The 14,023-nt window shown below is 46.4% G+C and overlaps 1 protein-coding gene across 6 annotated transcripts in view; it reads left to right on the top strand.

The window, feature by feature from the left end:
• GARNL3 (GTPase activating Rap/RanGAP domain like 3) overlaps positions 1-14,023 on the top strand; it is a 144,600-nt gene that overhangs the window by 85,281 nt on the left and 45,296 nt on the right. For all 6 annotated transcript variants that reach the window (XM_059141362.1, XM_059141361.1, XM_059141363.1 and 3 more), the window contains 6 exons: positions 497-561; positions 3,099-3,162; positions 5,194-5,220; positions 11,236-11,311; positions 11,980-12,078; positions 13,534-13,637. In XM_059141362.1, the coding sequence (XP_058997345.1) occupies positions 497-561; positions 3,099-3,162; positions 5,194-5,220; positions 11,236-11,311; positions 11,980-12,078; positions 13,534-13,637 (435 nt within the window). The remainder of the gene's footprint in view (positions 1-496; positions 562-3,098; positions 3,163-5,193; positions 5,221-11,235; positions 11,312-11,979; positions 12,079-13,533; positions 13,638-14,023) is intronic.

Below are 14,023 nucleotides of genomic sequence, written 5' to 3'. Positions count from 1 at the left end.
AAAGAAAAAAAGAAAAAATATATATAGTAAACACAGAAAAATATAAAAGTGCACGTTGTGAAAACTTCTCTGAAAGATTCAAGTGAGTTCTAGTTCAGAAAGCCTTCGACTTGGAGATAACACATGTAGGTCCTGTTGAACTTGCAAAGACTGCTTTCTTCTTGTTGTCTTTGAGGCTGATCTGACTCTTGGCTCAGAGACCAAAGCCCTTCTCTTCTCAGTCAGATGGCTCATCTGCTCACCGCGCCTCTGACCCCAAGGGCCAGAGTATACAAGTCTGTATATTGAGGAGTAATGCTTAAATCCATAATGTTGGGATTTAATGCTTAAATCCATAATGTTGGGTTTGGGGGATAGGGAAAGATGCCGTTGAGCCTGAGCAAGATTTTCCCACCATAGAATGTGTGTCTTCGTATATAGATTCATGACCAGTGAAAGCTCTTTCAGAAATGGAAGTTGCCAAACTTCTCACTGATCCAGTGTTTTGACTTTCCAGGGTACCCAGAAAATATGCCTTCCGTACAGTCCCACAAAAACTCTCTCTGTGAAGTCCATCTTAAGGTGAGTACTCAAGAAGAGGGACCCAACACCAGGAGCCTTATTAGTATTTTGCTCCTGCAGTCATTCTGATGTCACTTTTCTACTTTGTGGAGCCCTGACCGCATCCCAGGCATTTTGCTAAGCCTCGGACATGCAGTCATCCCCCCCCCCCCCACCAACCCCGCGTCTTCCCAGCAGCTCTGCAGGACCGGGCAGTGCTGTCACCCTGCTATGGAGAGGCGGAGGGGGAAGCACAGAGAGAGGAAGATCACGCAGCCAGCTCCGCTCTCGCATCTCGCAGCTGCCGACGGAGCCCGCTCCTTTCTTCTTGCATGCCGGCAGATACGTTGGTTTCAAAGAAAATCAAGAAATATTTTTCCTCTCATTTTCCTGCTTTGAAATAGAAACGTATACGTCAGCAAATGTGTCTTAGAGAAGAATGTGCTTATTCTTTGCGAAGAGAGTTAAATGAATGGAGAGTCTCGCTGCTCTGTGCTCAGCTGCCTCTCCTGCCCCCACCTTTCCGTCCCCCTCCTGGCTCTCCCGTGCTGGCTGGCAGACCCACCCCCTCCCCAGGGAATGCCGCCATTCACGTGGCACCTGTTGCCGCGTCCGGTCCAGCCTAGAGGTGGCTTCATAGTGACAGCAGCTTCTGTTTGTTGGGCACCGTGCTAAATGCCCTGTGGTCATTCTCTTAGTAAATTCTTAAACCAGCTCCACAAAGTAGACCCATTATTACGTTCCCTCCACCAAAGAGGAATCAGAGCCTCAGAGAAGTGAAGGATTTGACAAAGATCTCACAGCTGGTATACTACAGAGCTGGGATTCGAACCCAGGCCCTTAGCATCCCTGCGCTTGGGCCATTAGCCACCAAGGCCCACATCGTGGGAGCAGGAATGCTTATCCCAGGGCCCTGGTGCCTTACTCTATTCGTCTGCAAGTAGGTGTTGGGAGGGGATGGCGTTTTCTGTGTCCCCGCTGCAATACACACTTGCCGGAACAGCTCTTCAAGGGACAGTCGTGACTCCATCTGCCAGGGGCCGCGTCTGGCTGAGGAAAGGGGCACAGAGATTTGGAAGAAAAATTTTTAGATCTCCTCTTCAAGCTTGATGTGGTCTCCAAATTGCAGACCTTCTCCTTTCTGCTCTCAGCCGTCTGATTTTTCTCCTGGGCAGTCCGAAACTGGAGCTCTGAAAGCATCAGTGAAGAGGTTAGCGTCTTTATTGAGCACAGGAAAATCTTGCTGCTTCCAAGGAGCTGTAAATCCTAACTGGCTTTGAGAGGAATACTTAGAATTATACTGGCTTAAGATTTCTGTGGTTTTTCTTTTCCAGTTCCTTTCTTCTTTATATTTGAAGACATTTCATTTCGTTAAGATTTCAATTTAGTTTTGTGAGTAGGACCTGTGCTTCTCAGTCCCCCACTCATGGAGCAGAGCATGTTTCAGCCAGAAAACATTTTTTTTTTTTAAGATTTTATTTATTTCTTTGAGAGCGAGAACATGAGAGGGGAGAGGTCAGAGGGGGAAGCAGTCTCCCTGCTGAGCAGGGAGCTGGATGCGGGACTGGATCCTGAGACTCCAGGATCATGACCTGAGCCAAAGGCAGTTGCCCAACCAACAGCCACCCGGGTGCCCCTGAAAACATATTTTTAAAGATGCAGAAGATCAAAAGTTCTGCAGTTGCTGCCAATAGAAAAAATTTTACTTTATTTGTTACAATCTTGAACTTGAAAACATAAAAGGAGATGAAAATATGGATACTGTGGAATCAGGTAAGTCTGGGTTCAAATCTCGGCTCTACTGCTTCCCAGCTTTGTTATTCTAGTTCAGTGTCCTCGCCTTTAAAATGGGAATAAAATTTTTAAATAAACAGTTTAATGGGGTAAAAGAGCACTGCCTCATGGCGACTAAATGAGGTCATCCATGGAAAGCATTGAGCAGGCTTCCTGACATTATACTAAGTACTCTGGAAGTATTAGCTATTATTATGTTTACCTTACAAATTCGGGACTCCTAGATAAAAGGGGCCTCAGGGAGCGTGTGTTTCAACTCCCTATTTTACCTCTAGAAGAACTTGGGCTCAAGGAGGTTGACGTTCTAACGTGAAAGGACCATCTTGTTAAGGAGGGCCTTTTGTCCTAAGTGGCAGAGGAATTGCCAAAGGAAGAAAGAAATGCCAGGTAGTGTTATTTACGTTTCATTTGATCATTAATTGCTGTATAAATATCAATGAACCACTTTCTTGATAAATAAAAGTAAGAATCTTGGAGGCCAGTCAGGCTGCCTGAAACCTGCTCCTGGTCGCCCCTTCCTCTCCTATTACACGAATGTCATCAAGGGCCAGTTATATAAGTAAAGTATGCGTGGTGTTTGGTTACTCTCATGTATTCATTCATTGAGCACCCTGGGTGATCACTGATCTCCTGATTGCCCAGCCCTGCAGGGAATCCAGCTGTGATTTTTCTAGGAGATATTATTTCATTTCTCTGAAGCACGGAGACTCGCTCCGAGTTAAGTTTCCACCACCCTGTGGCTCATTCTGTCCTTTCTATTTCAGTGCCATGAACCTGGACAAATTTGAGAAAGGCCCCAGAGAAATTTTTCATCCCGAGATCCAAAAGGTAACAGAATTCTGTGTCTCCTAATGGTAGACATCGGATCACAGTGTTAGATAGGAATGGACAGAGCATTGGTGATTTCTCAGCCTTGGATCTAAGCCTAATCAGAACCACCCGTGGGGCTTTGGTGAAAACAATCATCATAAAGAACCTTACAGTTGAGATTCTGAATTGTCAAGCGGAGGGGTGGGGGGGGAATATGCATTTTTCAGGAGTTTCATGATTGATTCTGAGGCACAACTGCATCTGAGAACCACAGAACTCTGTGGTCCTTGATTCAGGAGCCGAAACGGTATATGTTCAGAAAGACCTTGTTAGCTTAAAAACCAGTCTTTTTACGGAGTGATGTAGAATTGTGTGGAGGGTGAGGGTTTGTTTTTTTTTTTTTAAATACTAAAGCACAAACTATTTATTGAGTTCAGACTCCCATAGAACACTGTGCAGGATACCATAAGGAATAGAAGGTATCTAGAATCCATCCTATTTTCTCAAGCCCTACTGGTAGGGAAAAGCAATCTGCCTTGGGAGGAAAAAATTTAGAGTCTTAATCTAGGTAAAGGGCCATCAGAAAAATGTCAGCCAAAATTTGTCTTGTTTCAATTGATATAGCTTTGAAATTCCCCCCTTGAAACTTACACACGGCGCCATCACCTAGCGCCAGCCATGTGTCAGAGTTAAGCTTCGGGGAGGCCAAGGCCAGGTGGTCAGGAAGAGGCCGGAGAGGCAGGTGGGAATTCCGTCCAGGAGACAGCAGGGAGCTCTGGAGTCTTGAAGTGGAGGAGCATCGTGCTTAAGTCTGCTTTTCGAGGAAATAACTCAGAGGGTACGAGGAAGATAGGTGGGAGCGTGAGCAGCCTGTGCTTGCATACCTTTAAAAGAGTTAGCTTTTAAAATAAAATAAAGTTACCGCTTTTCGGCTTGCCCCCAAATACAGAGTGTTGTGAATCCCTGTATCTTCTGTTTTCATGTAATGTTTAAAATAGTATTTGTGTCCTGACTCAACCCCAGAAGGAACGGAGGCCAACATAGGTGCGTTCGGTTAAACTGTACGCAACATGAAACTGTGCGATGCTTAAAAACTAATTCTTGATACTGAATTTTAAAACGACTTAGAATTATAAATATGCCTCTATCCATGTGCCTTTTTTACTTCATCTGTACAGGCTCTCGTATTTTTAATCCTTCCCTTCTTGGAGTCTTGGCGGGTCCCCCAGACATGGGCCCAAAACCCTACGGAGCCCCTGTGGAATGCTTCTTTCTGCCTCCCGAGTGTGCGCCTCTCTGCTTTCCCTCTTCCACGCAGTCACAGAGGACAAGAAACAGGATATGGCAACCTTCTGCCTCTTTATATCATAACTCTGTCTGTTTTTCATCAAACAAAAGACACCTTCCACTTTCCCGACATCTGTGTTTTGACTCTCTTTCGCTTCACGAGGGGCTGCCCACGCGCTTTCCCACCACCCGGGTGTGTGAATGTGCACGTGTGTGTGCTCCGCCATAGTAGTGTTTTCACTGCTGCCGCCGGCTTTCTATCGCCGTGCCCGAGGAAGCCCCGAGCCACAGGTGCTGGGGAGAAGAGGAAGGGGAAAGGTCTCAGATCCAAAAAGTAAACAGAAAATCAACCACATTATAAAGAAGGCATCTTTCCACCAAGCAGGAAGATGGCTGGTGCTATTTAAAAATGTTATTTGTCTGCTTCTGGCTGCTATATCATACTTACATTTTTCCTGGCCAAAATCTTTCCAGAAGCAACCTGTGAGGAGCTAGCTTTAAATAGATCGGGAAATCTGGGTGTCTGTGGGTTTCTTCTGGTTGCTATAGTTCAACTTTGTTTTCCGAGAGTTGTGCTCTAATGTGACTCTCCCAGATGACCAGGTAGTTGACAAAAGTACGTACAACTAAGCTGGAATCTTTTACGCACCTCTGGGAGGTGGGGTGGGAAGCGGTATCCACGGGAGCTTGGCTTTCACAGAAAGTCAAAATAGAATCGTCACTGTTAAGCATGGATGTAACTTTCAAAATTTGGTTTGACAGGACTTGCTGGTCCTTGAAGAACAAGAGGTAAGAAATTTTATGAGAAGTTTTACATTCCTGCTACCTTCTGCCTCTGTGTTTGTAAATGTGCTTCTCCCTTCACCCTGACCATGACCTTTTCTTTCAGTCAAATCTCTACATGGATTTGCTCACTGAGCTTACTGTCACTCAAAAGTCTTTGTCGACATGTTTTTTCAAGGTATATTTCAGGACCTCCTATGCAGCCACCTATAAAGATATAAAAACAAGCTACTTAAATCTGCTTGGAAATAATCAGAGTTTAGCCTCATGATCAGGGCAAGTAATGGGGTTTTCATTTTCATTAAGTCAAATCGAGAGGGCATTTGTGCTTTATTAGCGCATCTGATTTATGGACACTGTATTTATTTACACGTCTCCATCCCTTGTTGCTCCACTATTGGGTTTTCTGAGGACATAACAAACATAGGGAAATAATTTTTTAAAAATGCTATCAAAGGCATTTGATTAAATCCCAGTAAATCACAGTTTTTGTGTATCATGCCTCTTGGTACATGGTCATACCATCCGTCCAGTTGCTCCAGCTAAACTTGGAAAAATCCTTAACACCTCTCTTTCTCTCACACCTAATCCTTCGGCACATCCTATGACGACTTCTTCAAAATATACTTCTAATTCAAATGTTTCTCGAGGTTTCCACCACGACTACTCTCATCTCTTGACGCTGCCCCATCGTCTCTGGCCTACACCATACGATCTCCAGCTTTCTGCTTCCACTCTGTTCTGTTTCTCATGTAACAGCCCAAGGGTCCTTTCAAATGTCAAGTCAGGTCACCCCTATGTTGCAGGCTGTCATGGCTTCCCAACGCACTCCAAATAGAGCCCCAAGTCCTGACTGGGGCCCCCCCGGGGGCCTGTATGACACCCCCGTGCTGCCTCTCCTGTCTTCTCCTCACGAACCATGTTGATGTGCTATTCCTTCACCTGCTCGGGAAGAGCCCCCTGTTCCCACCCACTTAGGATGTGCCTCCCCAGACCTCCTCAGGGTCGTACCTTTTCCTTGATACCAGGGTCTCTGCTTGGAGAGGCTGTCCTTGACCACTCTGTCTAGGGTAGCACACCCCGCCTCTCGCCCTCTGCCCTTCACACTGTTTTGTGTTTCTTTTTGACACGTGTTTTCATTGACTAGCTGTGTATCTGGTGCCTGCCCCCAAGAATGTGAGTAGCGTGAGAGTGGGGTGCAGGGGGGGGGGCTTATTCAGTTTCCTCCTGGCAGTATCCCTAGATCCTAGAGCAGTGGAGAGAGAAGACACAGTCAGTATTTGGTGGTTGAATAAGTGGATTATGTATTGATTGAGTAAAGTGTGAAAAATAATGATGCCATTATAAAGAATGAGGTGAACCTTTATTTACTGGCACAGAAAGTTTCCCACAACAATACTTACGGGGGTGGTGGGCAGGTAGCAATTCCCAGGGCAGTACCCACAGTATATTCCCAGTTGTTTTTATAAACAAACGTGTAGGTATATTCAGTCATTTGCTCATTCCTTCATTGATTCAACAAATATTTCCCGAGCTCCTACCATGTGTGTCCCATGCGCTGTTTGTGCCATTGGGAATACACTAACGAGCGAAACAAGGTCCCTCATGGAGCTTCCAGTCCAGTGAGGTAAGACCAATGACACAACTGAGTAGATGTGAACACAGTAACGTGATGGCCCCAAGAGCTGTGAGGGAAAAAAAACAAAGTAGGCGATACGGGGGAAGGAGTAGGTTTTTGACGTGGAACAGAGTAGGTTTATCTGAGGCAGTGACATCACAGCTGATTCCTGAACGCGTCGATATACGTGCGAAGGAGCCAAAATAATGTGCCCCAGGTTGTTGGCAGGGGTTACTTTGTGCAAGGCAGTGGGGGCATAGTGTGGGCTGCCGCCGAGCGCCAACAAAGAGATGTCTCCACTTTTATCTACATATTATCCGCATATGAATCACACTTGTGACGACAGAACTCATGAACTCCGTGTATGATTTATAGAAGGCAAAAGATGAAAGTAAGACACATTTCTGGCAAACATTTGAAAAATACAGAAACACGCTGGGGCATGTGGGTGGCTCAGTCAGTTAAGTGTCCAACTCGGTTTCAGCTCAGGTCATGGTCTCAGGGTCCTGGGATCGAGCTCTGCGTCGCACTCTGCGCCAAATGCAGAACCTGCTTGAGATTCTCTCTCCCTCTGCTGCCCACCCCCAACTCTGCTCCCTTTCTCTCTCTCTAAAATTAAATATATATATATATATATATATATATATATATATATTTTTTTTTTTTTTTTTTTTTTAAAGAGCCCTTCTTATAGTGCGTTCAAGGAGGTGTGAGCAGTGGTCATCTCTCAGCATTTCCCTGAGGATGTGGCCGAGGCTCTTCTGCGGGCTTCTCAGCTCAGAGCGTTCATCCTCATTCTATCCAATTGTGCTGATAAACTACCGACTGCAAAGATGAGCACAGAAAAAAAAGTAATGAGCAGCGCTAGTGATATCCCTGAAGTGGTGGCGATTTGGTAGATTGTCGTCGGTGTCCTGAAACCTACGTTTTTGGTGCCCACTGCAGAGAGAGGCCCCGCAGGAGAGATCACGGTACACCAGGTCGCACTAGAGAAAGAAGTGCAGGAACACGCGAATAAGAAAAATACCAAGGCATTGCCAGAACAAGAGTAGCGAGGAACTGGGCTGTCCACTTTTGAATCGGGCCATCATCTCTCAGTCCCTCTGGAATTACTGGAACTTAGTCCCCACATACTTCACTTTCTTCAAAGAAATGGAATTCCTAGCTTCCTAATAATTCCCAAGGAGATGACTGCACTTTGGTTTGTTTTTTGTCTCAGACCATTTAGAACTTAAAAATCAAAAGTCTCACCCAAGCAGGAATCACAAAATGACCTTATCTCTATGATGAGTGTCTGGGCAGGGTATTGAGTCCTGAGAAAACCAGTTTGCATGGATCCCCCCTACCAGTCACCTCCTTCCACGGGCCCAGATCTGGGTTTGGGATCTTGAAAGCTCCCTCCCAACCCCCAAGATCTAGTGCTGGAAGGAGCAGCCTGCCTCTTGAGGCGCTAATGATGTGAAGTTCAGCAGTTTGTTCAGATCGGCTCTGTGGTGGTTGGGTAGCCCCAAACCAAACTATTCCCTCCCAAAGACTATCTCTGCCAAAAATACGAAATCTACTATGTTCCATAACACCTTGATTTCTGGAGATAGGCGAACACTCCGAGTTCACCAATGACGTAACTTGGAAAGCCCTAGAAACAAAATTAGCTGGAGACCATGGAGGTGATTTCAGGTCCCTAACAAGGCCTTGCAACGATGGTGTTTGTGGAGTCTCCACCTGAAGCAGGAGGAGCCCTCAGCCAGGGTCCTGGTCGCAGGGTGCCAGTGACAGAGCCATAAAAATTCTTGAATGCTTGGCCCCCATGATCAGGTGGCGATGGGCCCCATTTCTGGGTGTAGCTCTCCACTTCCCTCAAACCAATACTGTGCTGAGAAGACCAGGCCGCGGGGTTGGGAAGAGCGCTGGGTCAGAAGTCCAGAGACCTAACTTAGGGCCCCCACTCCACTGTCCACTTAATGCCAGGCACGGGCAGGCTAGCCTTACCCTGGTCTTCACGTGTCCTGTCTGTAAGATGACAGTGTGGACTCAGTGGGCCGTGGGGCCCCTTCTGATTCAAACAGGATGCTGGACCCTGGCTCATGACTCTGGCCATTGACCCAGTTTTTATGCCCTTGGTTTCCGAGCACTCAGCTTGGCTGGACCCGATGTCATGCCTCCTCACAGTCTGCTGGTTGGTTGCTCTAATCCAGTGGTTCTCCACGAGGAGTTTTTGGACCAACAGCATCAGCCTCACCTGGGAACTTGTCAGAAGTACAAATTCTTGGGCTCCCTGGGTGGCTCAGTTGGTTGAGTGTCCCACCTCTTGATCTTGGCTCAGGTCTTAATCTCAGGTCCTACTCTCTAACCCCCTTGATGGGCTCCATGCTGGGGGTGGAGCCTACTTTTAAAAAACCAAATAAATAGAAAGAAAAAGAAATACAAATTCTTGAGCCCTACCCCAGAAGTGCTGAATTGTAAACTCTGGAAGTGGAGCTTAGCAATCTATTTTAAGAAGGCTACCAGGTGATTCTGACACTCGGTCAAGTTTGAGACCCACGGCCTTGGGCTCTGCACTGCTATCCTAAGAGGACCATCTGTGAGAGCCCACACTACTGTGTGCTATTTAAGGGATGTGCCGGAGTCTTGAAGGCAAGTGATTGCTGTCATCATTTCCAGAACAGAGAAGGAAAAGCTGGCAAGTTTAGGATCCTCAAGTGGATAGAGACCCCTGATAAAATTCTAAGAAATTGCCAAAAACAAGTCTGTGAGGAAGGAGGTGATCATTTGGAGGCAGCTTGTGAAAAATAAGTAGAATCTGACCAGTTCTGCTTCTTCTCTCGGGTATCATGCACACAATCATTACGTGAATATTTACGAATCCTCTCCAGGACACCCAGCACTGTGTGGTGGGCACCGGAGATCCAGTGGGAAGTAAGAGGTATATGATCCCTCCTTCACAAGATATATTCTTGTGCTAGAGACAGACACATTGCACATTTAATAAAAGAACTACAGAGTATGGGGGCACCTGGGTGGCACAGTCCGGTAAGTATCTAACTCTTGGCTTCAGTTCAGGTCTTGAACTCAGGGTCCTGGAATCAAGCCCAGCAACCTGCTCCAGGCTCCGCGGGAATCCTCGGGAATCTGCTTGTCCCTTTCCCTCCCCCTCTGCCCTTCCTCCCACCACCCAGCCCCCCCACACATACACTCTCAAATCAATAAATAAAATCTTAAAAAAAAAAAAAGTTACAGAGTATGGATAGTGCTAAGAAAATTTAAAAAGTGCTGTGGCAGAGAGTGATGGGGGGGTGGCTTTCTATGGGAAGTCAGGGGAGACCCCTCTGGAAATGGGCATTTGAGCTGAGGCCTGCATGATTGGAAAGAAGAGCTGTGGAGCGGGTCCGGGCGAGGACTCCCCTTGGGCCTTCCTCCCTCTTCCGCATTCTAGATAGAAAACCGCTCGCTGGTGCGTGTGCGTCTGTCCCTCAGCTGTGTTGGGGACAGAAAAATGCTGAGAAGCACAGCCTTGGACCCCAGGATTTTCAGTCTTAATTCTCCCAGACCCCGCTGTCCTGAATCCCAGCATTCTGCCTTGACTCCCCCTGCCCAACCTATGACGCAATGGCCAACGCTTTAAACACCTTTGTTCCTAGCCTACCCCTTAAGTGACCACCAAGAGTTCCCCCATCTAGCGCTGCATCAAATGGCCTGGCAAAAGTTGATTCTCTCCAACCTCAGATATTATTTTATTATAAAATACTTCAGATATACAAAAAAAAAAAAAATAGAGAATAATATTATGAAGATCTGTAAACCAGTTATCCAGTTTAAGGAAAAAAATACTGAAAGTACCGTTGGGCTACCTGACTCCTTTGTCTCTCCTCCTACAGAACTTATCATCTTACGTTTGGTATTTATTATCCCCAGGGGGTCAGATTTTAATCTTGTGTTTAAAATCAAGGGTAGTACACTGGACATTTGTACTAGCTGTTTCTTGATTTCCTTCCCCCTCCCCCACATATCTGTTTTGTGACTTCTTTAAGAACTAGGGAAAACAAGCTTTTAGAATAAATTGTCTCCATTTTCCATGTCTATTCCCAAGAGCCCACAAGCAGCCTAAGATCGTTGTGTTTGGTTTTAAATTACACCGAGCTCTCCTGTGTTAACTGATCCGAACATGGCACCAGGCCTGTGAGCTCCTGCTGGCTCCCTGAGTGGCGGTTTGCCCCCGAATGGACCTAGCATCCTACAGAAGCCATTAGTAATGAAGTTACCAATGAATTAACTCACATCAAAGCAGAGAGTTTCAACCGTAAGCTCTCAAAACCTACAGAAATAAAGGAATGATCTTGTTAATATCGGTCAGCTAACTGTATGATAAAGCTTATATCCCACACCTTTTGTTGTCTCCTTGTAAGGGCTCTGTGAATTTCAAGTTTGGGGTTCTCTTTGCCAAAGATGGGCAGCTCACGGATGATGAGATGCTCAGCAATGGTAAGTGTCCCCTAATTTGTCTGAGCCCCTGTTCTGCCTTGTTGCGGTTTTGATAATCCAGACTGAACTTATCTGTTGAGTTGGAGTCCTTAACAAAGAAAAAGCCAGTTGTTTCATGAAATTTTAGGATTAATTTCCAAGTAAACTTTATAAGGCAGGTGTTGCCCAGTTTCACTCCTTTGACAAATATTTATTGGTCACCAGACTTGTACTGGGCTCTGGCACCCGAGAGGGAGTCTAAGTAGAAAATGTGAAGAATTTGGTTCTACGTCAAAGTTCCAGTAGCAAAGGAAGGTCTCCAATTTTTATGATTGGGAGAATGATAAAATGGTGTCATTTTCCATTTTTCTTTAGAACCTTTCACGTTAGATACTTATTCATTATTAAAAGAAGCAGTTCCAGTGTTTTCCTTCTGCAATACTAACCCCTGGTGATCCCCGTGTGGCGGGGGAAGGTGGGTCAGTCTGATTCGTGGTTGTCCTTTCCGTGGAATCCTGGGAACTGTGCCATCTCCTGTGTGGTCTCTGGGAAGGAAGTGTGACCTCTCTGTTCTGTTCGTCTCCTGCCCACATCTTTAGAGCCTCTGCGTTCAAGTGATTTCAGTGCATGTTTAGAAAACGAAGACGTGCTGATTCTGTACTTTCTTCCCACTTTACCTCTCCCTACAGAAATTGGAAGTGATGCTTTTCAAAAATTTTTAAATCTTCTGGGTGACAAAATCACCCTAAAGGGCTGGACAGGCTACCGCGGCGGTCTGGACACCAAAAGTAAGCTCATCTCCTGACCTCTTCTGTGGTCATTTGTGTAACTTCTAACAGCCAGCCTGATCTGTGTTTGGACTTATACCCAAGCTGGGGGAAGGGATGGACAGGGAAGGGTAGGAAGAGCATCACACGCAGTCTGACACAGGGTTGCTGGACACATTTAGGGGCTCCACTGAGTTTTGTAAAACCAAGTCAGCCCTCCGGTTCCTTCGGTGTGTCAGACCATGGTCTGCCTGTGAATGCTTACTGTTGAGTGTCTCTGCGTGCCAGGGCTGTGCAAGGCACTGGGACGTAGCAATGGATAAACCACCGTGGTCCCTCCCTTTCTGAGATCTTATAGTCCAGGGGAGAGCACAGACATTGAACAGATAGTTATGCAATGCGTTAGCAGAGTACTTGGAGGAACAGAGAAGAAAAAGTACAGAGTGCCACGGGAGCATTTTGTCTAATCTAGGGGATGGGAGAAGGCTTCCCCGAGAGAAGATGAGAAAGAGTAATTTGAGTCCTGAGGGGAGAAGGGAATTCTAAGCCAGAGAACATTTGTGAAGTCCCTGAGTCAGGAAAGAGACTGATATGTTCTAGAAACTAAGAGGACATCTTTATGACTAGAGAAGAGGAGGGAGAAATCCCACAAGGTGTTGGAGATCACATGTATAATTTTGGATTTTATGGTCAATGGAATTGGATGGCACGAACAGGTTTTAAGTAGACATGTGGTGGGATGAGGTTGTACTTTGGAGCCGAACTTGCTGGCCAAAGTGTGGGCAGCGGTCCAGCAAGGTGCATGAGCACGTGGTGAACACGTGCAAGGCTCGTGAGGTCACCAGTTCTGGGGCCAGTACTCAACCTCTCTGTCACGGTCACGACTACCATCTGCTGACGCTCTCTATGGCCAGGCACCCCACCAAGCACTTTACAAGTAGAATCTTGGACACATCCCTAAGCGTTAGATACTGATTTTATCCCCATTCTCAAATTAAGAAACTGAGGCCGCAAGAAGGTGAGGTGACGTGTCAAAAGGAACATAGCTGAGAACTTGAACCCGGGTCTGCCCCGCTCCAGAGCCCGTGCTTTCAGCCACCATACCGTCTGCCAGGGAGCATACTTGCTTTGTTTTATGGACAGGATAATTATTTGTACACCATCTTGTGTTAATCTGGCCCTGTACACCGGGAATAACTGGGCGGCGAGGAATTATAGCACGTTCTTTTTTAGCCCAGCCTTGTACGTGAATCAGATAGCAACCGAGCTTAGAGCAGGGGGGAAGAGGGCTCTCCACGTGGGCAGGATCGTTGTATCAGTTGGGGAGTGAGCCCTACTGTTGCTTCTGCTCAGGCGGATAATCCAGAATGATCTTAGCGAATGCCCTCACTGTACGCTGTATTCCCCTAATAAAGACCATTTCCTCAGGGTCTCAGAACTCTCTGTGCCTACTAAACGCGTGTTTGTGTCTTACAGATGACACCACAGGGACCCATTCAGTTTATACTGTATACCACGGGCACGAGATCATGTTTCACGTCTCCACCATGTTGCCATATTCCAAAGAGAACAAACAGCAGGTACGTGTGAACACAGGTTCTTCGAGAACACGCAAAGCATCGAATGGCGTCCGAAACGTGGAGAAAGCATCATCGCTCTGATTTCATAGCATTAGAAACTGTGTGTATTAGTATATGAGCTGAACCTCAGGTACCAACGTAGGGAGATTCTTTACAAAATCTGTATATTTGGACTCTCAGTGAGCCTTGGGAAGAACTGTCCTCACCGATGTTGTCCCCTTAAAGGAGCAGCGATAACATTGCACACACGTGCCCATGTGTGAACCAGTGCGTGTATTTGCCTGCATGAGTGTGGTTTTATAGACTCAAAGTGTTTTGCCTTCGCTCTGTGACTTCTCATGTGCCTGGTGTTCCGTCGGAGACTCCCCAGGACATAAAATAAGCGG

The sequence above is a fragment of the Mustela lutreola genome, chromosome 12 (assembly GCF_030435805.1).
Source record: "Mustela lutreola isolate mMusLut2 chromosome 12, mMusLut2.pri, whole genome shotgun sequence".
NCBI classification, from domain to species: Eukaryota; Metazoa; Chordata; class Mammalia; order Carnivora; family Mustelidae; genus Mustela; species Mustela lutreola.
The sequence above is the reverse complement of the archived record's forward strand: the minus strand, read 5'-3'. Positions and strand labels throughout refer to the sequence as shown.